Here is a 25,415-nt window from a genome sequence, read left to right on the forward strand (position 1 = left end):
CCATTTCATATACAAAAAAAGTACCGCCTGTTTTTTATATTTATCAGTCAGTGTCAGAGTAGAGGGATGTAAATATGCATGTATGTTGAATCACAGATGTGATACAGGACGTGCGTGTTTGTAAAAATGTTTTACATTAGGAACAGTGTTTAACAATAGAGATGGAATTAAAGACAGAAGAACAGCATTTTAGCGGATTGAATGAAACTTTTGCTTGTGTAATTAGTCTTTTTTTTTTTTTATGTTTAGCAAATGTGTCAGATAAAGCGGACACGTGCGAAACATAAAACTATACAGATGAATTAGCCAACATAAAGGTAAGAGGAACAGCATACGACATAAAAAAACATCAAAGAAAATAGTAGTTTATAGTTTGAGAGTCTATGAGATAAAGGGTTTTTATGTACTCTATATCTTTAATCTAAAATATCAATTCCTGCTATAAAAAACATTTCTCAAAAATTTAAGAGAACCTGCAGAAATGGCATCAAAAATATTCTTTATGTTGTCATTTTTGGAGGATTTCTGAATATGACATATATGTAACATACAGTTCTTATTTAAGAGTTGTTCTAGTAATAAAATTCATTTTGTTTCTTAATCAAGAGCAATTATGGAGCAATTGCACATTTTGTGTTTTGTTTGTGAAACGTGCTACGTCAGCTGCCACACCCTCTGACGCTTGAAGTCACGTTACGTTACGTCGGAAGCATAACCAACAGCCTAGCAACTTCTGCAGTCTTCGCAGAGCAACCAAAGCAATAGGAAACGGCCACTTCGGAGATCTCGTAACATTTTTCATGACACTGAGTGACACAGGATCTGAGGAGAACCCTGAAGCGTAGCGGACGGTGTCGATAACACTCCGGATGCCAACAACTCAACATTAAAGAGCAAAAGAAGAAGCAACAGGAGGTTCCGCTGGGCCGAGATGGCGGACAGCAGCAGGTTCCCGGCTATTGAATAAACGCCAGGCAAAGCGAAACCGAAGACGACAGGCGGCCGCTGCTGGCGGACTGTAACTTATTTAATGGTGCATGGATAGCCGGGGTCTGTAAGCTCTTCACCGAAGCCGCATGGCGTCCACTCAAGCCCGGATAGGCCGGCAGGCCTTAGCGGTGCTGGATGTGGCTCTGCGAGTTCCCTGTATCTTTATTATTGACGCCATTTTTAACTCATACTACGACCCCGGTTCGGGATGGGCCGGTGCGGTGGGCAAGGTGCTGGTCCGGGTCACGGGTAAGCATGTTAAAAGTCCGGTACGGGAGCCTCCAAAGTCTGTCCGCAGACCACAACACACTGACAGCTAGCTAACCGACGCTTTAGCCGTGACGTTAGTGTGAAGCTATGTCACCTGTCAGAGCGACTAAAGCCGATTTAACTCCCAGCTGTAATATCAGGACAAGCTAAAATGATCTAACACGGTGTTTAACGAGTTTGCTTTAGACCCAATTCAGCCTGGTTTGATGTTTAGCAGCTCGCTATCTAGCTACGAGCTATTAGCTAAGCAGGTGTGTTATCGCAGGTATTGTGTCAAAGTCAACTGAATTCAATTTAAGTTCTCAAAGTGACCGTGGGGGGACATTTTCTCTGCCATTCAGCCTGTCGACAAATTGTTCTTTATCCCTGTAAAGCCCTTCACGATTTCCCAGAGTCCAGTTTGACTAAATGTCTTGTTTTGTCTGACCAGCAGTCAAGAACCCAAACATAATCTATCATAGAAGACTTTAAAAAGTAAGAGCAGATTATCAAAATTGTTGCAGATTCAATTTCTTTTCAAGAACCGATGGATTATTTCACCTGTAATCATCACACCCATCATCTGAGTTTATGGCAAAAAGTAATGCTTGAGTACAAAATCCTACACGTTTGAAACTAGGCCTGTATTTTATTTAATATTTCACATTATGACAGATGTTTGTGAGGTTTTACATCCTTTTCATTTAGACATTACCATTTTAAGCAATTATGCTTTACTTTAATGCCAATTTGGGCACAATATTCCATCAGCAGTTGCATTTTAATTTTAATTAATGAAATTAATCATTTTTACAGACAAGCCTAATTCGACATAACATATTTATTATTGTATCTCTCGACTTGCAACAAACATTTTTGTGTTTTTGTGGCACTCGACAGGCATAGTTTCATCTGTTCATTTTCTTGAACCCGGTCTACATTAATTACAGCTGGTTTTTATTCTTCAACAACTTTTTAAAGCTTCTTTCTGTGCAACATTTAGTTGTTAACAGAAAACACTACACAGATAAACAACTACCAGGTTACATAACTCTCCATTTGTACAATTTGTAGACCTTTGAACAGCTCAGTCTCCGTGAAAAGTCCTCTTGGTGTTTAGTCAAGGCTCTCTGGGTTTGGAGAGGCAAGGGGTCAAATAAGGTGCCTTTTTAAAGTGGGTCAGCCAAAAGTCTCTTGTTTCTACAACCCACAAATTTTTTTGTTTAGTTCCAGCATGTAAACCTAGTAATGTTTGCCTGAAATAAATACAAATAGACACAAACTAAAATGTTAAAAAGATAATATTTTAATAAATAAAAAGCCCTCACAAACACCCCTTTAACAGCAAAGTTCATTACCCTGTGTCAATTAAGTCAATGAACTCTTTACACAGGTGATTCAAGAGGAACGCAGCTTGTCAGTTACTGATAAACATTGTTAGGGGCTGAAGGTCAAGGTGGCAATTTATACAAGGGGTATAGAAAGAGTAAAATTAGATATTTACGTATCTACATTAGTTTCTACGTAGAGTTTTTTTTTTGCTGCTTTTACCAGACTAGATTTTAACAGACTGCCCACTAACCATTTTTGTTGCAACTGTTTTCAAAATTTAAACATGAATCAATTCATCCAAGGAAATTTCCCTATTTAGACATAGTAAGATCCTGTCCTGTTTTGACAATTGGTGGATGACTTGAAGTGTGTATATTTCTAAAAAAAGAAAACAACCCCAGTGCGCACACATACAGGATAGGATAGGTAAATTTATTGTCACAAAATAAAAGGTTATATAATGAAATTGAGCTTTTGTAACTCCCTTCTGCTACATAGCAGACACTATACATTAATAAAGAAGTAATCCTTTCACAAAGCGGACTCAGGTGTTAATTTTATCTATTTATTTTGTGTGCTTCCATTTTTCACTTGAAATATACTAAAGCTTTTTTGATAACTGTATGTGTGATTCAGGACAACAACGTCCTGCAACCAACCATACAAGTTATAATGTCTTAAGAAATGTTTGACCGGTTTGATTGATGAAATGTTCGACTCTTTCTTTATTTGCCTTGCTTTGCCCTGTTGCATTGCACTTGTTTGCTTGACTTGTCAGGATCATAGCTCTGCAAGCAAGTTGATTGTTTTCCTCCTAACCTCGCTTGTGTATGTTCAGATTCTTTACTTTAAAATCCACACTTAATGCTGTTTAATCGGACAGATTTATACAAGGTTCAGGGTCTACCTTTTAGTTGCATCTAATGGTGAGTGCTGCGAAATGCAACCAATGGCTCACTCACTGCTCAACCCTCCCTTTGCAAACACGTAGGAGAAGCTGCGGTGGCCGGCACACTCTGTCGGCTCTTGTGTTAAATAATATGTGTGCTCCTCCATTTGTCTAAAGTTCACTTCTCTTTTTACTTCTAACAAAACAGACGACGACTACTAATACTACTACTATTATTATTACTACTTCTTCTTCTTCGTACGTTTTCAAGTTGTGATGAAACATGCTCTGTAGAGCAGTTTGTCCGTTTGGGCTACTGTAGAAAGATGACCGTGCAACATGGCGACGTCCATGTAAGGGGACCTGCGGTGTATGTAGATAGAAATGTCTCATTCTAAGTTAATAAAAACATAATGGTTCATTATTTAACATCCTTATACACCACTGAAAATATGGTTACGGACATTATATTGCATTTCCATCAATAGATCCTCCTAATTGTTACACACTGGACCTCCAATCAGACAAATTACAAGCTACAGTCAGCAATTGTCTTCTGTTCATTTTCTGGTCTTTGCTCACTGCGTCTCTTGTGTGTCCCAGGTGTCCTCATCTCCAGCGTTGTGCTGCTGCTCTCCCAGAAAGCCTTGTTCAAGTTCTACACCCTCTTCTTTGCCGTTGTCCTCGGCATGGCGGCGGTCCTCTTCAATTACTACGCCACCTCCCACATAGACTTCTATAGCGCCTACTACAAAGCAGCTCTGGGATTCAGGCTGGTGCCCAGAAACGGGCCGACGCTGTGGCTGGGCATGGCTGCAGTCCAGCTTGGTTTTGGTGTGGGCTACGTGTTCCTGCTCAACCTCCAGTCTGTGTTCGCCGCGCTGGTGGTCCTGGACATCATGATCCCTCTGTGGGGGCTAATGATTGAGCTGCCTGCGGATGTCAGGCAGCTGGTGGCTTTATTCTCAGGCCTGGCGCTGACAATAAACACAGCTGTGTGCCTGGCCATGAGGCTCAAATGGTTTTACTACTCCTGCCGGTACGTCTACCTGCTCGTAAGGCACATGTACAGGATCTACGGGCTTCAGCTGCTGCTAGAGGACACGTGGAAGAGGATCAGATTCCCAGACGTGCTGCGTGTGTTCTGGCTGACTCGGGTTACCGCCCAGGCGCTGATCCTGGTCTACGTGGTGCGGGCGGTGAGGAGGGAGAGCGGTGACGCCACAGACGGGAGCCCCGACTCACAGGTAAGATCAGAACCATTCAGTCTGCTTTTAATGTAAATGCTCCGTACTCGTCTGTTTCAGTCAGTGCCGTCAGACCTGTAGCAAACATTGTCGTTACTGCAGGCTACAGTAAGCTTACAATCACATAATGCGCAAGTGGGAATTTTAGTAAAAGCTTAAATAAATGTACTAATCCTTTTTTATTTGGTAATTCAACCATCAATTTCCTGCTGGTTATCTGGGATGACCACATCACTAGAAATCCTTGTTATATACAGCTTGGAAGTACTGATAAAAATGTGAAATAAATGTCAGTAACTGTATGTAGTTAACAGATTGTCATTGGCATTCTCATCGCCACTGGCTTTCCATCATTCTTTGACCAGTATAACTGGAAAACGTTTATAAATTGCTTTGTGTGTGGTATTAAAAAGTGTCTAATTGAATTAGGTCAATGCTGCAGAAACCCTGTAGGTCTGCAAAATACAAAGTAAGAAATAAATGTCTGTACACTACACCAGAAGCTATGTAAAGCCCAACCGATACGTCAGCATTGGTCGATTTCATTATATCACAAGTATATTTTTTTAGCTTGTGTGTAACAAGAAGTTGCATACCTAAATAAATACCAAAGATATACTGTTTGTTTGAGGTCATTTAAAAACCGCGTCTCTAGATGCATCATGGTTATAATTCTTAAATGACCAAATTTAAAGGATTCCAAAAATGTTTCTTTATGTTTAAAAAACAAAAAAAACCAAACAGCTAATGCATCACTGTTAGTATCAGCCAGACATACGTAGCTCTGTGACTGCACTGTTTTCAGGGATACCTGCTGAGCTGGGATGTGTTCTGGGAACTGACGAGTAACCTGATCATCTCCGGCTGTGATTCCACGCTCACTGTTCTGGGGATGAGTGCCGTTATCTCCTCTGTAGCGCACTACCTTGGCCTCAGCATCCTGGCCTTCATAGGTACGGCCGAGTGTGTTTGTGTTAAACAACAAGTGTGCTGTACAAACATTTATAATCTGCCGTGCGTACTGGCTGTAAGAAAGCCACTAAAGTTCAGTGTTCTGCCTCATTTTGACCCTCCAGGTTCGACTGAGGAGGAAGACAAACGTTTAGGCTTCGTGGCTCCTGTTCTGTTCTTCATCCTGGCTCTGCAGACCGGCCTCAGCAGCCTGGACCCTGAGGAACGCCTGGTATGTCGCTGCGGGATTCATGACTCCGGCTCCCTAGTTGATTGACAGATTGATTACTGAGTCGGGGTTAATTGGTGGATTTAGAAAGGGATCACGGACACAAGCCGGCAGCGAAAGCTTCTGATTTGATGCTGGATGTTCACCATGTTTCTGAACTTTACCTAAATTATTTTCTTTTTTTCCTCCCGTGTTTTTCCTTTATGTGTGATTTTCTCCAACTTTCTCTTCAGAGCACCTTTAGCAAAGGCTTCTTAAAGCCTCTGAAATACCTGTGTCAAGCCTATTTTGTATGCCATTGTTCATTATTACACAAACTGTGTTGGCGTATTGAAGCCTTTGTTATAAACAGAGAGAGATGCAGCAAAGGTTACTGGCCGGACTCCAATCAGATGACTTTGCAGTTCATGTTTGACATCTTAACCCCTAAACCATGGGGGCTTAAAGTCTTATTTCTACCTTTTAATTGGCATTAAATAGGTCTTATTTTATATATTTAAAACTTGCAGTATTGCTTGCCGTTATGATCTAGCATTATATACAAGTGCTTCTCTCTGTCTTCGATTTGAAGGTCCGCCTGAGCCGGAACATGTGCCTCCTGCTGACGGCCATCCTGCACTTCATCCACGGCATGACCGACCCTGTCATGATGTCCCTAAGCGCTTCCCACGTCTCCTCTTTTCGGCGCCATTTCCCCGTCCTGCTGGTGTCCACGGCGCTCTTTGTTCTGCCCGTGGTGCTGAGCTATGCCCTCTGGCACAACTACGCCCTCAACACCTGGCTCTTCGCCGTCACAGCCTTCTGCGTGGAGCTCTGCCTCAAGGTAAGGATGGAGAATTTTTATTAACGTTATATTTGTTTAGAACATTTGTGGCTCTCTTGTCTTTATTAGCAGTTTATTTTTTTTTTTTATTAACCACAAGGGAGTTTTTTTCTACTGGTCAAACAGAGACAGAGCCGACACCACAGGACCACAGAAGCAGGCTTCTGTCTGTCTACCTATAGACACCGTGGCCATGACTTTGCTATGCTAACTTTAGCTATTTGACCCAGCACGGCTAGTTTATGGGTGCTGAGTTGTAATAACAGTGAGAGAGCAAGTGAGCATGCATTTTGAGACTGAAAAAAAGGAAGCTTCCTGACCAAGATCACGCACAACATGTTTTCTAAGCGAGTGAAAGCTGAAATGTTTTGACTCTTTCACAACCATCAACACCCAAAAGAACATGTCAGAAATCAGGACATGTACAAAAACACTAATGCATCTAAGGGACACCGACAGAAAGTATTTCACTTTTAACAACCAACCTGTATTGTTAAGTGTTTAGAAAATTTCATATCACGATTATAGTGACCAAAATTATCACGGTTATCAGTATTATCACGCAAAAATGTGCCAAAAAATATTAAAATGTACTGATACACACACTGAAACCATTTCAACAAATTTATATTGAAAACTACAAATACAGTTGCCATTTTGTTTGCATAAAAAATAAAATAACAGCAAATACCTTTTGTAAACATATGAAAATCATCCAAGTGTGCATTATCAAGATTTTATATTATATAGGTAATACAATGACCCCGTGGACAATTACATGAAAACAAATAAGTCTTTAGATGCAATGAGCCCAACAACTGACAGAAATACAGAGCAGTCTGTAGCGTTTCTAGATTGCTGGTTGGTTGACTAAACAGCGTAACGTGTTGAATGTAACGTGACGAATAGACTCTGCCGACACACGATGCAAACAACAGCAGAACAACGTGTAGCGTTTTTTACATACAGTCTGTGGTTTTTACAAGAGCAGCAACACTGAGAGCTTCAGTTTACACGCTGTTAGCAAATCAGACAGACAAACCAAAGCTAAAAGTTAACTCACCACAAATCACCTTGTTTCTTTATTTCCTCCCTCCAGGTGCTGGTGTCTCTGACAGTCTACGGCCTCTTCATGGTGGATGGCTTCTCCAACGTCCTGTGGGAGAAGCTGGACGACTACGTCTATTACGTGCGCTCAACAGGCAACATCATCGAGTTCCTGTTTGGCGTCATCATGTTCGGAAACGGTGCCTACACGATGATGTTCGAGTCCGGCAGCAAGATCCGCGCCTGCATGATGTGTCTGCACGCTTACTTCAACATCTACCTGCAGGCCAAGAACGGCTGGAAGACGTTCATCAACCGCCGCACAGCTGTCAAGAAGATCAACTCCCTGCCGGAGGTGCGAGGGGACCAGCTGAGGGACATCGAGGACGTGTGCGCCATCTGTTACCAGGAGTTTACCACCTCGGCCCGCATCACGCCCTGCCACCACTACTTCCACGCGCTGTGCCTGAGGAAGTGGCTCTACATCCAGGACACGTGCCCCATGTGCCATCAGAGAGTTTACGTCGAGGAGGAGAGCCGAGACAGAGCCGCCTTTTCTAACAACAACGGGGGCTACGCAGTGCCGCAGGACGCCGCTGCAGCCCCACCAGCGCCGGGGGAAAACCAGCTTGGACAGCCAGCCGCCGAGCCGCCGGCCGATGGAGCGGCAGCCGGTGTTCAGGCTGCAGGAGGACCGGGGGAGCTCGACAACGAGCTGCTGGAGGACAACGACAGTATAGAGTATGACGAAGATGAGTGGGGGACTCAAAATGGCAGCACGCCAATAGAAGAAGACTATATCAATGACGACACAGACTCCACCGAGGACTGACGAGAGAGGATCTATAGAAAAGAAAATACATATATCTTTATTATATTTAAGTTAAAAATAATTATAAAATACAACTTCAGCATCTTAATTTGTTTTTGTTTTGAAAAAATGTCAGGGATGTCATTCTGTTTTTGTCTTGTTAGGTTCTTATTGTTTGATTTTGAGATTTTGGGTTTTACTCTATAAGGGCTCATGGAAAAGAGTAACTGCTGCTCTCATTCTGTGTGTGTGTGTGTGTGTGTGTGTGTGTGTGTGTGTGTGTCGGGGCTGCATGATGTAGACCAAAAACTCATACTGTTCTTTTTATTTTATTTTTTTTATAATTTATCTAAAATTTGTGGATCCTGATTCAAATCTTGCTCTGTCAGCACAATTTCTGTTCATCTCGCCACACAATTTATTTCCCAGTGCCTCAAAGCAGACTTAAATTAATAAGTTAAACTAAATTATAAGATTCTGCACAGCACAAGTCAGCCTTGTTGAGGAAGCTGTGGAAATATTTTTTCCTCAAAAAAAAAAAAAAAAAAAAAAAGATAAGCCTTCAGTCACTTCACAACTCCTGTTTAGATTTTGTCACTTATGCAGCTCCAGTGTGTATTTGTATGAGTGTGCGCACTCAATGAAACGTGTGACTGTGTGAGCCTGCCGACATATATTGTGCGTAGACTGTCTTGAAGATGCAGTTCATGTTCCCAGCGGTGGATTATAGGGGAAACGCTGAAGTGTTAACTGTGGCGCCACTAAACAAATTCAAGCTTTAATTGGTCTGCGAGTCAGAATTTGAGTGTTTGTAGAAAGACAAGTTTGGAGCATTTTGTATGCTACCATTTGAAACCTGCTGTCACTATTTTCTCCAGCTGTTTTTATTTTGCCAAACGTTATTGGTTACAGTCTTCATAACATTGCTGCTTGTGTGCGTGTCAGTGGTGTTTGTGTCAGTGATTCTCGCTCTTGAACTTTTTGTCTTACAAAACCAGGCTTGATCGAGTGCTCTCAAATCCTGACTAGCAGATTGATCACAGCTCAGTTTTGTGGCCTGTTCAACAATTTTGTCCTCAACTAACTTTTAACAGGTAATCTGTGAACTTGTCCAGAGAGAGAATGAAGCCAGGAGAGTGAAGCAGTTTTCCATCAACTCTGCGCCAACCAGAGAAAAACAGAGGTGTGTCTGGGGGGGGGGGAGAAAAACAAGACTTGCTACTGTAATCACTGATATACCTCCTATCATTTACTACTGGTCTCTTGTGTGACCTCGCTTACATTTGTGTACGTTATTGTACATATAATAAGACATGAACGTGCAAACATTCTCCCTTAAGATAAGAGGAGAGTTTGTTTTTAATTTCTTTTCCATATTTCTCTTCACATAAATCAGTATTTAATTTAGTTGAACACTTGTTCCAGACCTTGAACATGTTGTTTATAATAAGAGCGCTGATGTTGAGTCGCTGTACAAGCCAGCAGATGTAATATTTTGTTCCCAGAAGGGTAGTTATTCAGTAAATGCACCTTCTATTTTTTTTTTTTTTTTTTTGCTTGTAATCACTGGAACAGACAGGAGCTTTTTCAGTCACCGTGACTGCACCTTCCCGACGGTCTCAGGGTCCCACTGCAGGGCTGGAAGAGTATTTTTAATGAGCCGCAGAAAAGTCTGGAAAAGTTGTTTTGTTTCTTTTTTTGCAGTAAACTTAAAACTAACAACTACTGGACAATATACATCCCTCAGTGACGACCGAGATCTGCATTGTGAATTTGTGTTAAAAATGCTTTTTAAGCACAACTCTACAGAGTATTCTATTGTTTAGACTTCCACAGCCTGAACGTTTTAAACTCATGCGCATAACTGTTAATTACCTGTCGCAGAATGTTCTTGTTGATAATGAGATGACTTGGGGTCTAATTTGATTATTTAGTTTGATTTGTTCTGAAAGCTTTTTAAAAAGGTAAAAGCTGTTCAGTTTGCCTTTTGTTTTAAAAAGAGATGTATGTAAATAAAATCATCTTTGATAATGCGTTCGGACTCTGTCTCGTATCACTAACATCACCTGTAAATTACTTTAAGTACATATTTCATACACACAGAAATCCACAGAAGCTGCTTAAGTACAATTAGGATCATATATACTATATCATATTCTACTTTACACGAGTACACCCTTCAGTGTGGAGATGCAGTTGACTCATTGGACGGGTAGATGGTGCTATTTGGCTATTCTAAGTTGAGTTAGATATGTACTGTATGTACAGTACAGTTACAGTTTGCCATGTTGGGTGACAGCTTTTGAACTCAAGAAAGCAGCAAATGGCAGATTTCTTACTCAATTTTGGTCTGCCTTCACAGCAATACTACTTACTTAATAGTTTGTGCTTTAAAATAGATTTAATTGACAAGGTAACTACATGACTTTGTACTCAGATTTCTACTGTGGTAGCCAAGATGTGTCACCTGATGTGGGTCAAATTGGCTGTGGGATTTTTGCTGGGAACACATGAGATGAGATTTTTGTGTTATAGATAGTTGTAAGCATTTCATTTTGTCTTTGTAAAGCTCTGCACAAGATGGGTATGTCTTTGCTGGGGGGATGCTGAGGTGGTAGATATGACAATGTGAGACACATCCACCCACAACTGGTTTAGAGCTTTGGACACCAAAGAAAATTAAGGCCAAATTCTTACAATGTGATAACTGCTGCAGCTAATGCCTACAAACTTATTAAAACAGCTACTCTGTTGGCAAACTGACTGAAATGGCTTCGCCAATTTTAATGCATTTTAATTTAATGCTGTAGTATAATAGGAAAAAACAAACAAGTACTGGATTTGGTTGGCGTATTCTCTAAATTAAAAGACTGATGAGGATCAAGCGCAAAAAGATGATCCGGGCATCCTTACTGTAACCAGAGCCCTTCCCAACTACAAATGTTAAATACACAGGTGAAGTGACAAGGGGCCCAAAGGGTGAGGGGGAGGAAAGAAGTGAAAACAGATGCAGTCCATCCAGTTTTTTCTTTATTTGTACTCTTAACTCACATCCTGTGGATTTAATATGAAAAGATGTGACCGGAAGCAACGCGCTTTATTTTGAAAGCCGGCGCCGGAAAGGTGCTTTGTAATTCCGGCTGACTTGGTTAGTTATCGCTCGGCTTTAGCTTGAACTTCATGTGACAAACTCCCGACCTGCCGCGTCTTAAAAGATCATGACAAGCCAGCGGATCGTAAGAAAGGAAGAAATGTTCGGCGGCTTGAAAGTTAACCCGAGTTTCAGGGAAACGGTCATGAAAAGTCGTTGGTTTGTTTCTCATTGAGGTCGAAATCTAGCTAGTAGGACCGAACAACTTCTGCCCGAGCGCCAGTCGTTGCTGGGGCGGCGAGATCAGAGATCAAAGAAGCCTTTTTTATTTCTATTTTTTTTACATTTGACAGACTTGGGAGTATTTATTTAATTCGCCGCAATGCTGACGTTTTTTGGACCGAGAGCTCTCCGACGGGTTGTACAGAAGTTGCCGTCGGTTCCTGCGAGGCAGGCGGTGGTAGCGCCGAGGCTGCCGGGGATAGGGCGACCCACACCCAGCCGCTGCCTGGGAACACATGGGAGAAACGAGCCGAAGGAGCCGCTCAACTCCCCCAAGAGAGCCAAAGAGTTTATTTACCGCCTCCACCCGAACGAGAGGACGTGTTTACTGAAGGAGCTGCAGAGTTTCGAGTCCATAGCCATCGCTCAAGGTAAGAAAGAGAGCAGGTCAAAGGTGACAGCTGAGATTTAATGACAGGTACGAACGGTGCACCGATATTGCCCGATATTGCCTATATTTATATATGTATCACGTGGTAAATGTATAAACTATTGTTTTGACTTGATGTCACTGATGGGTCATCCTCTCTGCTTGAAGGACTGCTTACTCACTGTCTTTGTTTAAGTGAAACCCTGCAGACACTGTTGGCCCTCAGGGGCACATGGTGGTAGGCCACACAGGTGCCAGCTGTAGAAACTGAAAGAGCAAAGGGTTGTCTCCTTCTAACCTGTTAGGTAATTCACTCCAGGGTAAAGACTTGAAGCTGAAAATAAGAAGTGAAGTAACACTGACACCTGGACAGTCAAATTAGAATTAGCTTGCTCTCCAAAACCTGAGGCACAAACTTAAGTTTATTTGTACATCTACTTACTGCATGGCAAAAAAAACCAACAAGATCCATAAGGATGTTTATTTCAAATGGCTTGTCAAGGCTGCATCCAAATGAAAAGGTCTCTGACAACACAGCTGTCAAACGATGAAAGCGAGATTTTGGCTGTAGTCACAGATACTGTTTCACCTTTTATGGGTTTATTTTTTTTCGAGTTAAAAAACTAAACAACTCATCCTCAACAAGGAGTCGTGCCAGAGCATCTGCATTACTCACAGCTGATTAGCAGCTGCAGCACCAAGTCAGATATATCAGAATTCTCACTGGGATGTTAAAGGGAACTGAATCTCCAAGACTGAAACTAGTTATAATGGGGAACTTCACCATAATACAATATAATGACCAATCCAGCTTGGTATTGCTTATTTTCACAGTTCTTTTTATGACATGCTGCACCGATTGTCTGGAAGTTTAAAACTATCAGCACTTTACAAAGCCCCAGTATATCAGGGTTAAATGTGCCTATAAAGTCTTACTGATTCCCCCTTTAATTAAAATAATCGATGTAGGGACATTAACACCTCCTTGTAAACCTGCACTGTCTCTGCCTTTGTGTGTGTGTATTTCCTCTATTGAGTCACCAGAGGATATTTTCTGTTGGCTTGAAAGAGGGAAAAATTGTGTCAGTGTGAACCAAACCAAAACCAGAGTGACTCATCTTTGGACTGAAATAGTAAAATCAGCTGATGAATCAGGACTAGAAAGATCTGAATCATGTTCTCCGAGTACGGCTGAACAACTTAATTAAAATATTATTGATGTTGCAATGTCACCACGTGATTAAAGGTAAAATGTGTCACAACATACTATTATAAATGAAGCATTGTGGCGCTACTGCCTACGAAATCATATTCTCCAGATGTAAGGGAACAAAAAAATCGTCAGTTTATATATTTTTTAAAAATGCTAATATTACCAGTACCTCAAATTGTGACTCATGTCGCAGCATCTGTCAAAACAATATGATTTTTATTTGTTCATATTTATCATTCAGCACAACCTTTGTGTCTTGAGGACTCTCCAATTCCTTCAAAATGCCTGGAAATTAAGGAAAAATAATGATTTATAAATGAATCACTTTAGGCTTGGATGTAAATTAAAGAGTGTTTCGGGAGACTACAGACGTGTAATTCTGACTTTCACCTCACAAACTGCAGCACATGAGTGTCTCAGGCTGCGTTTACTGTCCTCCTCTCTGCAGTATCCCACTGTTTCCCCCCCTCCTGGTCAGTCGGGTAATGCTGGAATGATAAAATGCTGACACAGTGCTAAGATTTCAAAGAGTTGTGCCTTCAGCCTGGCTCCTCATCGCTTTGTTGTGTAACACACTGTTCTCATTAGCGCCGTGCACTCAAACTACTTTTTGGGGTATTATGTAAGATGATATGTAAGATGATTTGTAAGATGATTTTCAGGAAATTATTACCCTTTTCTGGCTGCTAATCTGTCCGCCTACTATGCAAGAGCATTTAATTAAGCTTGTAATGCACTAAAATGGATTTAGGAATGTATTTGCAAGTTTTTCTCGCCTCTAGTTTCAAACACAATTACACGTTTATAATTAAAATAATTTAATCTACCCAAGACCCAGCTTTGAATCCTTAGAGATTGGGTTTGGAAGGCTTCGAAAAGTATGGAAACCTGAGTAGTTAATTAAAAATGCATATTGCAAAGATACAAGTATCTTAAACCAAACTAAAGTTTGGGCTTATCATTTTATGGCCTTGAGGGCTTTAAGTAAGACATTTTATTCTCTTCCTCTCTCCCTCTCCAGCAGTGCTGTTGAGTTGCTGTGCGAAATGATGGGTAATAATCCCAGTGAGCGTCCAGATTTTTTGAGCCCCGGAAAGTTTTAAAGGTCACAAAAATGTTTTCATGTTGTTGTTTTTTTTCTTTCTTTTTTTATCCCATAAAAACTGTTGATGTCAGCCTGGCAGCAGAAAGCTTTGAGCTCTTAAGAGAGTTTGAAGCCACCAATTTCCTCTGTATTATACAAATGCACCATCTTTTAACTTATTATCTTCATTATTTTCACAGACTTTCATGACATTAATATAAACTGTGATTTGAAGCTTTGAAAATTTTGGTCCCCTCAAGTACAGCTAAAAGTAACACAAAAGAGGCAGATGGATAATTATAATAATTCTGCAGTGTTTCCCCACAGATAGGCGGTGGCGGCGGCTGGGGTCTGGGTTAGCGATGTATATTTGTAGTTTTCGAGGTTTTTTCTTGTTTAACCATTTTAATTATACTTCATTCTTCACCTTATTTTAGTGTTTACTCGCCTACTTGAATCAGCAAAGTAAACAGTCTGTTGTGGCAACCTGTGGGGCAGAAAACTGCGGTTCATCGAACCCACTTGAGACTGGCTCCAAAAACCAAGTCAATGCTCATGTTAAAATGCCCATCTTTCCAGCATAAATAAAAATGTTTATGGTACAAAAAATGCTTTTGTTCCCTCTAGCTAATTTATATTAGTCACCCATTGAAATTATATAAGCCTTAAAGTTATGCATAATTAAGGGAATGGCTGTTTCTAGTAACAGGGCTAACTGCAGCAACCGTGCTTTATTCAGCCTGCCTCAGCTTCACCCACGCTCCACCTCTTTACCCATTTTTGGATTAGCCAGGAGTGATGCGCGACTAGCCACTGCCAAGATGATGATGGCCTGAGCCGCCAACATTGAGCTTAGAAAAATGTGTTCAGAAATGTGTTTCAAGCAGGCAAACCAGCCATGTGTCCGCGTATTATAGGACTATCTCGCAAGACGCCGACAGGGAAACAGCTGATCAGACGTGAGTTACAAGTTTGCTACGTCAGAATTTATTTGGCAAAAGTGTTTGTCTCCCATTTAGCGCATTAACACTTTTATCAACAAAGGCAAAAACCACCTCTAGAGAGAGTAAAAACTTTTTAAGGGATATTAAGGATTTGTTTTAAAAAATTTTGCCGTTTCCATCAACCTTTTCTAATGCGATACTTCAAAATGTGCATAAAAAAACAGCTGATGGTGGAAACTCACCTGCATGATAGTTGATAGTAGAGTTGTGTGATGGTAATTTGACTAAGACAACTAATGAGCCATAAAATGTTAAAAGCTCCAATTAAACAAAACAAACAACAAAATTAAACACACCACTGGGCATGTTTCATATGCATTGTCTGTATATCTCTCGCCTTCAAGCTGGGCTTAATGCTGCACAATGTTTTCTACAACATTAGCTAATGAGAAGCTTCTCATGTTCACTAGTGCTCTAAGACTTTGTGACATGAATCAGAACAACAATAAACAAGTCGAGGCAGACGCTCTCCAACTCAGTGCATCGCATGTCGCTGCCATCTCTGATTTCATTAAATTGCTTTCTTCTGTGGATTTAAACAGTCAAAACTAGTTAAGATATGTTTGAGCCTGCAGTATTTGGTAAGGTGTATTTTTAAGTGGGACAATGCAGAATCTGTGACCAAAGCAGCACCTCTCTTTCTGCAGCACTGTGCAGGACATTAATTAGACGGCCCAGTGTAGGAACGAGATTGGCTCTGAAAGTCCTCACTAATAAGCAACTGTCTTCCCCCTTTTACTTTTACTACTAATGACCTAAATGTCACTGAAGAACGGTGAGAGTATAAGAAGCATTTACTGTTCAGCCCAGTGAGTCGCTGAGCTGAGATGCAGGCTCATTTAAACATTGCATCTACATTTCAGACATTTAAATGGAGAGGCTCATTGTGGATGTTTTAAAAGTAGAGAAAATATGAGGTCACATTAAAACTGAGATTACATGTAGTAAAGAGCTTTTGTCACAGCAGATATTCGACTTGTCAAACAACATTAATGCCCGTTCCATTTTGAAATTAGTAACTCAGTAGCATTATCCGTCCACCAGGGAGCTGTTAAAAGCATCTTATGTTCCTCAAATGTCAGACGTTGACTTTAGTGACTTGTATGTTGCAGAGTTTGTCACTAAAGAGGTGTTTTCACATTTCTCCACTGAAGAGATGTCTAAACACTTTCCTAAAGCCTGAGATTCCCTTGCATTGGATGATTTCTAATTCAGATCCAGGAGGAAGTGAAACAGAATATACCTGAGAAGAGGTTGGTTTAAACCATAAACTGGATAGAAGAATTGGACGTCACCCGTTGGTTTGCGGATTGTCGTTTTGAAGCCTCGAGTTTGGCCGATAGGGCGCCGCCATGTTGTTTTGTTTTTTTTCACCGGATCCCCGGATAGCTATGTGCTTCTTAACTGTGATTTTAACAGGGCTGACAACTTTGTGTAGCAAACAGTCTTAAAACCAAATGTACTCACCAGAGAAAGTGAACCGCCAACTCCTAATAAGCTTTTTCAACGGCGCTGGTTAAATTTACACAGTGCAGAGGGTACGAGTCACTCTAGCCTGATTGACAGGTCCCATGGTCACGACTTGTCAATCACAGATAATCCCCACCCTGAAGAATACTTTGCTTAATGGTCTTTTTTTCCTCTAAATGGTACCATAATTTACTAAATGACCATCATGTTGTATTGAAGAAGACCTGAAACTAGCGATTGAGACCATAAACTCATTATGAAAGTGTTTTCTGGTTGCCAAAAGAAGTCCGGTTCCAGAAGAGTCGCCCCCTGCTGGCCTTACGACAGAATGAAGGTTTAGGGGACTTCTGCTTTCAACTCAGTTCTCTGACCGGAAGCTTCCCGCTTGGTTTAAACAACAACAATGCCCAATTACACTGAGTTTGCATCATTAGCAGTCCACGGTCTACATTCTCAGTAAGTTCTCAGACGTCCTCTAAGTCAGGAGTATTGAGTGGTTTATTTTCCACAGTAATTTGTCTGAAGTGTCACACTGCTAATACACTGTTCTCACTAATGCTCACTAATGATGCTCCAGAGGTCGGCTTGGTTTTCATATAATTGAATTGGCTATTGATGCTGTCATCCTGTGGTGACAAGTGTTAAGACAGACCTAGAGCTCCAGTTCTAGAAACCACCTGAGAAACAAATGTGTTTCTGACCGTTCAGTCATCCTATTTGTCTTTTCTTTTCTTTTTTCTTGGAAAGACCATTTGCTTGTATCTGATGGAAGTAACAGATGGACTGTCACATGTGTAATGCTCTATTGTCACACTTTTTAAACCTGCTTTAGTTTAACACAAACATTCAACTGTTAAAATCCGCTCCTCCGGCGACAGTTGCTATTTCAGCCTGTCTGAGGAAGGCGCAGGCACAGTGTTACTCAACGTCATCCTGTTTTGTTTTGTTGTTTGTATTTAGTCAAGTTTTAGTTAACTGAAAGTCTGGGTCATTTTAGTCTTAAGAAAGCTGTTACTATTTCAGTATAGCCTGTTGCTAAATTAGCCACAAAGCTAATGCTGTGCTTATCAGTGGAGGAGTGAGTGATTAATTAATGAGCGATTTAAACTGTAGTGTCTCTAGTTACAGTCGGCGTGTCAGAAATGATTAAACCACAGGGTGAGCTGAACAAGTATCTAACACCCAGTTGCAGGTCCTTGTTGTAGACAGTGATGTATTGTTAGATTAATTCAAGGGCAGCGTTTCCTCTACGTCACTGTATCATAGAGCCAGACGTGTGCTTGGGAATCATTTCTGTAGCTTTGGATAGAATTAACAGAGTGCAGGTGATAAACTAGATGTATAAAGTAGTCATCGTGGCAGATTATATGTAAGGTAATAACTACTTATTAACCGTTATTATGTAACTTACCCATTTTCACCGCCTTACCAGTTGGTTATCCTACCTCTGTTTCATGTTTGTTGTATTCTTACCAGCTTTCCCTTCTGATGAAGCTATGAATTCAGTTTTCTTTCTCTGTCACATTATAATAAATGTGCCCAGCATATTGCCTTGTTTCTTTCTCCCAAGCCCTGTTAGGCTTTGTAGAAGAAAAACTAGAAGACGTTTCGTCGTTCATCAAAGAGACTTCTTCAGTTCTGACCGGCTGGTAGGGAAACTCGGCTATTTAACCTCTGTGGGATCGTTAGCCAGGATCGTCGATAACGCTGGTTCGTTAGTGCTCCTGGCTGCGGTAACGAAAGTCTGAATGACCATCTTTGGTATCTTCACCTGAGGCTAAGTGGAAATGCTTGTTGAGTTTCCTGGGAAATGATGAAAGGACCGCATTGTAAGTTGGGCATAAGTGGTGGCGTAGACCCCCTCCTCTGTTCAGCGACGGCTTCTCAACCCGGGTGTAAACGTCTTTCAAACCGCATACACTAGATTGCTTTTCTTGTGTTTGGGTGTGCGGTCTTTGGGGTGTACCAGCATCTGTCTTAGTGTGTTCTTGGGTTTAAAAAACACAGGGATGTTGTGTTTGTTGAAAATCCTCTTGAGTTTCTCTGATACTCCAGACACGTATGGAATCACAATGTTGTTGCGTTTCACCTTCTTTTCCTCCCCTGTAGTTTTGGTCTTCTTGGATCTTGTGGCTGTTTTCACAAAGGTCCATTTAGGGTCTCCACAGGCTATAAGTGCCCCCTTCAGGTGGTTCTGTTCCTTCTGTCTGGCTTCTGCACTTGTTGGTATGTGGTCTGCTCTGTGGTGCAGGGTTCTGATGACTCCTAGCTTGTGTTCCTGTGGGTGGTGGGAATGAAAAAGTAAGTATTGTGTCTGTGTGTGTGTGTGTGTGTCTGTAAACCCTATTTTGCAGGCTCCTGTCATCTTCAACGTGACAGTCCAGGAACGCCAAACTCTGTTGCTGTGGACATCTTCTCGTGTGAACTTGATGTTACTGTCCACGGAGTTGATATGTTCTGTGACGGCTTGCACTTCCTGGGTTTTTATTTTGACCCAAGTGTCGTCCACATACCTGTACCGGTGGCTCGGTTGTTAACTTTGGACTTGCTTTCTGTGAAATAGAGCGGATGCACTTTAATTTTAATCTATGAGGCTGTCTGTCTGCGCCGGCTCATCTAGGCTCACATGTCATCAATCGCTACCTGAAGCATTTATTCACACACAGCCTACTTATTTGACAATAAGCGTGTAAACACCAGATTGATGTCCAATAAAGGGCAATGAATATAGTTATCTACATTTTGTAACCCGGCCAACCAGAGAGTTTTGCTGCTTTTATGTTGCTCCAGTTTGTAATGTAGGTTATAGCGACGACCCACATTTCCCATCATGCCGTGCTGGACTGGAGTGTTCCAAAACGCAAGTATTACTTGTTTGTTTGTAATGTGACTGCTCAGAACATGATGGTGAATGTTGGCACAATAATTGTCATTTTGTGCTGGTTTATAGTTTGAACCATTAGTGAGGTGGCTGTAAACATTTCTTGACCTCAGCTATATTTTTTTACAGTGTCACTCACTTTAATTTTGTGTCAACACGATTCAGCTGAGCCGCTCATTGGCCGGGGCTCAGAGATGTAGACATAATCAAAGCAATCACAATATTTCTTTACCAAATGCATTAATAAATGTATGTATTTAACATCAAGATAATATAAAGTCTGTTTGTTCTTTTACAAGATATTTAATCCAGAAAACCTCTTTGAGGAAGAAAACATTTAGTCATCAGCAGTATTTACTTTTTATTTCCCTCAGGTTACACGGTCTAATGAGCTCAGAAATGTTTGTCACTTGGCTGTGATATGGCTTTCAAGACGAGGAAAACATTGAGGTGTTGATGTACAGAAATGAGGAACTATTGGCAGGAGCTCCCATCACAGTTTCCAGGTTCTTTTTGATGCATGGAAAGTGATTTTAAATGGCTTTCATGATGCCACTTGGCAATTCAAACCTCTCTGTGCATTAAGAAGCTCATAAGCTTTCCCTTGATCAGTTGTCACTGTTTACTGTGCAGCTTAACTGCTTTGAGAGTGACTTGGGAGTCCTGCAAAGAGGAGTGCATAAAATTTGAAAATCTTTATAAACAGTATCTGCACACCGAACCCCGCTGTTTCCTCAGGCTGTACCTTCATTTATCCACCAATATTTATTTAAGTCACTACATTGGATACCTACAATGAAGAACAAGAAGAGGGAATAATAATATTAATAGTAATATACAGTCTCCCATTAGTCTTCTGGTTTATTAGAATTAAGAAGAGAAGTGACATTTGGACAAATGAAGGAGCACAAACGTGTTATTTAGCACGAGAGCCGACAGCCAGACGGAGTCGGGACAGACAGCTGACGGCAGAAATCAAGGATTTTGTGGATTTTCCCAGATGGAAGGCTATAATGTTAATGTGGGACAGATGTTTTCAAAGCGGTGCTGAAGTTGTCTGTTTTCTGCTCGACAGATAATTAACTTTGTTTGTCAGACTTTAGCGATGCAAATGAAAGATGTTGTTTGATAGCTTTAAATATTAATTTCATGTCGCCTACTTATTCTCCAGCCTGTGGTTTGGCTCTGCCGGTTACGTTAGCCAGACAATCAGCTGATCAGTAACGTTAATTGGCAATTGAACCGTAACGTTAGCTTAGAGCATGGAAGCATCAGCCAGCTAAACTTTTACTGACTGGTAGAGAAAAATGTATTGTTAGTTGGATTAGTTTATTCTCCAGCGCTGTGCTTTGGCTTGTGGTGTTTATGTATGTTGGATTAATTTCATGTAGTTACTCTCTCTCTCTTAAGAAAAGCGAGGGGAGCCTTGATCCTCCCCAGCCAATGCCTTTGTAAACATCATGTATTATGTGGTTTATAATGGACTGTGGTGCAGAAACAGCGAGCCTTACATTGTCCTGGTATCTGTCAGTGGTCATACTTGATACACTAGGTGTGATAGTGTTTGAGAATTTCTTCATTTACTTTGGTATGTTAGTCCAGATGAGCCAACCCTCCCAAGATGTAAAATAATGGATTACAGGAGTATAAGGCATCATGTAACTCTTCATTTCTTCATGTGGCTGTTGTTTGTTAATGAAAAAGGAACAATAATATTCAAAAAAACATTTGGTTTTACATCATTTGTATTGTTTCTTAATATATCTAAAAGAAACCTCATTTCTTGACTGGGAATCTCTTTTATCTCATAGATGACTTCTTTGTCCTGTCTCAGGCACCGTAGCTGTACTGCTCGCTTGGAAAGGGGGGGGGGGGTGCAATTCGCAACCCTCACCACTAGATGTCACTAAAACTTACACACTAGCGTAAACTAAGTGTGTGTGTTTTATTTTATTTTTTTAAGACTGTTCATTGGTTTCCATTTTGCTGTTAACATTAAAATATTCTCCCCAAAATGGTAGCTTACCAGACACTTTGTAATTTACCTTTCTAAGTTGCTGCAAAGTGAGGTTGGCTGAGAGACATTACCCCCCCAATCATGTAGATCAATGACCTAGTGCAGGCTGTTTGTCTTGATTATCTGTGATCACTAGACTGAAACATCAATATTGGATTCTGAAATTAAAAGCAATCACTTCGAAAAATAAGTCTTAGATCCTCCAGTCTGCAGCTCAAGTAGTTTCCTCCGCACAGACGGCGGCATATGTTTCTGCAGGATTTGTGTGCAGCAGTAGAAAGTGTGAGGACAGCTCTGTGTTGGGCTATTATTGGACATCAGCTGTGAGTGTCTCTGAACATGGATCTGTGCTTCTTTCAGAAAAAGGCTCTTGATATTTGGGATATTGATTTTAGCCAAAGCTTAGAAGGTCTTTACTGTATAAAGTCGGGGTTTAGTAACAATGTATTGAATCCAAAACTGAAGATTTAGCTTGTGAGCTTTTAACATTTGCAACTTTAGAAGAAACGATCGGTTATCACTTCTCTGTTGGCTGAAAAGACAGAAAGCTTTGAGTTGCAGCCTAATTAATGTTGACCACCTGCAACCTGAAAACGAGCTAAGCAACGGGAGATGTTGATTAAATATGTAACTTACCCATTGAACTAAAAGGTGTCACTTGCTTAAGCTGACAATTGAATTTTCGCAAGTTACTTCTTGGAAGTGTTTAAATGAAACCGAAATGACGCAGTCTGCTAGTTTCATTAAAGAGGAGTCTTGTTGGAGACACACAGTCTACTTGTGGTTGTATAGTGATACCCCAGTTATGTAAGAAAGTGTATTATACAGGAAACAGCTAGAATTGTTATTTTTGCCTTTTATAATTAACCTCAGTTAGCTACAGCTGAAAAACCTGCCGTGGGATATGTTTGTCATCTTTAACAGCTCTGATGGAAAGCGCCAGCTAAAAATGGAACAACCTGCCATCTGCATCGCTCTTTGCTAATAAAAAAGACCCAGGAGGGAAAGCGGTTTGATGAGAGACTGGGAACCAGATCAAAAATGCAACCCAGATCAAAAATGCAACCCAGCCCCCTGGTACTGTTGTTTTTATATACTTTATGGATAGGCCGATAGATAAAAGAGCCACTTCCTGAATCCCGGTTCAGTGCGTCTGAAAAACTGAGGCACCATCTGCCCATTGTATAAAGTGAAATGCTGTGTGCCAAATTATAATGAGACAATTTTAAATATTCTTAATTCACATGAGATATTGTGGCTCAACATCTTGCATTATTGTCAACCAGTGGACACTGTTGGGGTAAGATTAACTCATTTAGTCACTAATGAAGCAAAGGGCAGGACATTATGAGGTGACTTTCAGGTAAATACAGACCTGCTGTTAATAATGAATCCTCTGTTTGTGGTGCAGCTTGGATGGATTGTACTCGCATCTACATACTTAACTATAGCCTACTATTAACCACTGAACGTGTGAGACCCACGAATAAAGTTAAGGCTGCAGGTGGGTTAAAATTTAGCTGTGTGAATTTTTTTTCTTTTTTTGGGAAAAGCATTAATTTCACACTCCTCCTTTTATAAATCACTATCACTGCAAGTATATTCATGTAACACTGCACACTTTTATAAAAAACATTTCGCAGTGTGTTTGATTTTACAGCCTGGCTTTTCCAGGTTTTCTTTTATATTATTAGTTTTAATTATTTACAGTTGGACATGGAAGCTTTCACCTTAGATATTACAGGAGGAAGGGAATGAAAAAATGAGTTAAGAGCGAGCTGTTGGCTGCAATAAAATTAATGTTGATCACAATATGTTCTCGCTCGTTTTATATTATCAAATCAGCAAGTCTGACACTATATTTTTAATGTACTCCGTCCACTCGTCCAAAGAAAAAGCATTTTCTTTTTGGACTTTGAGGGGAAAATGACAACCTTTTACACTATATATATTTTGTGTATTATTTCTATCCATTCATCAGTGGCGGGTGGTTCTGTTTTTAGCCACTTCCTCATAACCAACTTTGCTTGCTGCCAGAAGAATCTGGATCAGTTACTTATCGGTGATCTGCCACCCTTTAAATGAGCTATCACCCATGTATACAGTATCACATCTAAGAGCAATGTTGACTCCACATATATTATTGATATGTTTATGAATTCCCTGCCAATAAGGCATAATGACCTGGCAATTCCATAAAATATGAAAGTGGTTGTTTGACTGTGCTTCAGCCTTTTTAAGACGTAAAGTGCACTGTTAAAGCCAGGAAAACATTTGTCAAGGTGAATGTTTCTCTGGCTTTTGCTAGTGCTAAATCTGGAGCAGAAACTCATGCCACACTCTTGGCTTAAAAAATACAACTGGACTGGATATTCTGTGGTGAAAAGTATGAAGAGTTGATTGTATTCTTCTATGGATCGAGTGCTGGAGGTTTGCCTTTTATTTTCAGGTGGCGTCTGTGCAGAGAACATTTCCCACCAGTGACAATAATAGACGCCTGAAATTAATTCAGACAAATGGTACAAATCTAGAGGGAATTAATTAGTGGGAATAGGACACTTCTAGGGCTCTACAGACTGTCATTTTATTACACCTGAAGTTTTTATTGAGGTTTTAGAATGAATCTTTGAATGTCTGTCATCATATGTTGACGTCATCAACACCCTTTAAAAAAAAATTCCTTGAACAAAATCATCAATTTGAAAAAATGGTTTATTAAATGTCAACAGTCCTGTGCGGACGTTCGATGTGACCGACACTTGTGCGAAGGACGGGGACAGTAACCTGGTCAACAGTGTCACAAAATATTAGAGCTGACATTTTTTTTGTTGTTGTGGTTAGAAATCTAATTTATGGTGCTGTTGGGTTCCTGCTGGAGTTCTCCGTTAATACAGTTGCGCGCCTCGTTTAATGTGCAGTAAGGGCAAACGGTAGTGATTCAGTTTTTTTTTTTTTTTTTGAAAGATTAGCTTAAGGCCCCATCCACACGACTGCGTTTTTGTTATGCTACGTTTGCACCTCTCGTCTAAAACGAAAACCTAAAACGGAGAAGTTTGAAAATGCTGCCGATGCCGTTTTGAAACTCTGGAATTTAGACGGGCTAAAACGAAGGTCTCATAAGTCATGCAAAGTAGAAACATGATGCTGCATTTTTGACAGGGTATTTTTATAAAAATATTTTGTACTGTGCAAATAACACTTGTACTGTGTATGTCGCCGTATTTACTTTGCAACAACTCCCAGTCTGTTCCTGTGTTGCGTTCAGTAACAGTATAACAGCTTGTTATTAGTGGACGTGAACGGCCACTAGAAGTGCATTTTCAGTCGTTTTCAGTGTAGAGAGATCAACTCTGATACGCAGCTAGATTGGCCCAAATGCCAGCAAACATGGACTGAAGCAGAATATTTCATTAGATGAAAACCTGTTGTGAATTT

General features: G+C 40.7%; 2 protein-coding genes and 1 long non-coding RNA gene across 3 annotated transcripts; 2 read left to right on the forward strand and 1 right to left on the reverse strand.

Annotated features, from left to right (window-relative positions):
* Nucleotides 1-725: 725 nt before the first annotated feature.
* rnf139 (ring finger protein 139) lies at nt 726-10,601 on the forward strand. The gene is made up of 6 exons (XM_046058190.1): nt 726-1,239; nt 4,064-4,707; nt 5,513-5,660; nt 5,784-5,890; nt 6,459-6,710; nt 7,810-10,601. Exons 1-6 carry the CDS (start codon nt 1,077-1,079, stop codon nt 8,587-8,589), a joined length of 2,094 nt encoding a protein of 697 aa, XP_045914146.1. The 5' UTR covers nt 726-1,076; the 3' UTR covers nt 8,590-10,601.
* Nucleotides 10,602-11,676: 1,075 nt separating this feature from the next.
* On the forward strand, nt 11,677-12,361 carry tmem65 (transmembrane protein 65). Its single transcript, XM_046058197.1, has one exon. The coding sequence runs from the start codon at nt 12,042-12,044 to the stop codon at nt 12,351-12,353; it is 312 nt and encodes a 103-aa protein (XP_045914153.1). The 5' UTR covers nt 11,677-12,041; the 3' UTR covers nt 12,354-12,361.
* Nucleotides 12,362-13,721: 1,360 nt separating this feature from the next.
* LOC123976232 lies at nt 13,722-15,891 on the reverse strand. The gene is made up of 2 exons (XR_006826291.1): nt 13,915-15,891; nt 13,722-13,809 (listed from the first exon to the last, which is right to left on the reverse strand). It is a non-coding gene; the product is annotated as an uncharacterized LOC123976232 (long non-coding RNA).
* Between the last annotated feature and the right edge of the window lie 9,524 nt (nt 15,892-25,415).

The sequence above is a fragment of the Micropterus dolomieu genome, linkage group LG09 (genome assembly GCF_021292245.1).
Source record: "Micropterus dolomieu isolate WLL.071019.BEF.003 ecotype Adirondacks linkage group LG09, ASM2129224v1, whole genome shotgun sequence".
NCBI lineage: Eukaryota > Metazoa > Chordata > Actinopteri > Centrarchiformes > Centrarchidae > Micropterus > Micropterus dolomieu.

Bases quoted from the DNA above. Each gene is read 5' to 3' on its own strand.
- rnf139 (XM_046058190.1), top strand. From the start codon at position 1,077: ATGGCGTCCACTCAAGCCCGGATAGGCCGGCAGGCCTTAGCGGTGCTG. The intron at 4,708-5,512 runs GTAAGATCAGAA...CACTGTTTTCAG, and splicing joins ACGGGAGCCCCGACTCACAG to GGATACCTGCTGAGCTGGGA. The intron at 5,891-6,458 runs GTATGTCGCTGC...TTCGATTTGAAG, and splicing joins TGGACCCTGAGGAACGCCTG to GTCCGCCTGAGCCGGAACAT.
- tmem65 (XM_046058197.1), top strand. From the start codon at position 12,042: ATGCTGACGTTTTTTGGACCGAGAGCTCTCCGACGGGTTGTACAGAAG.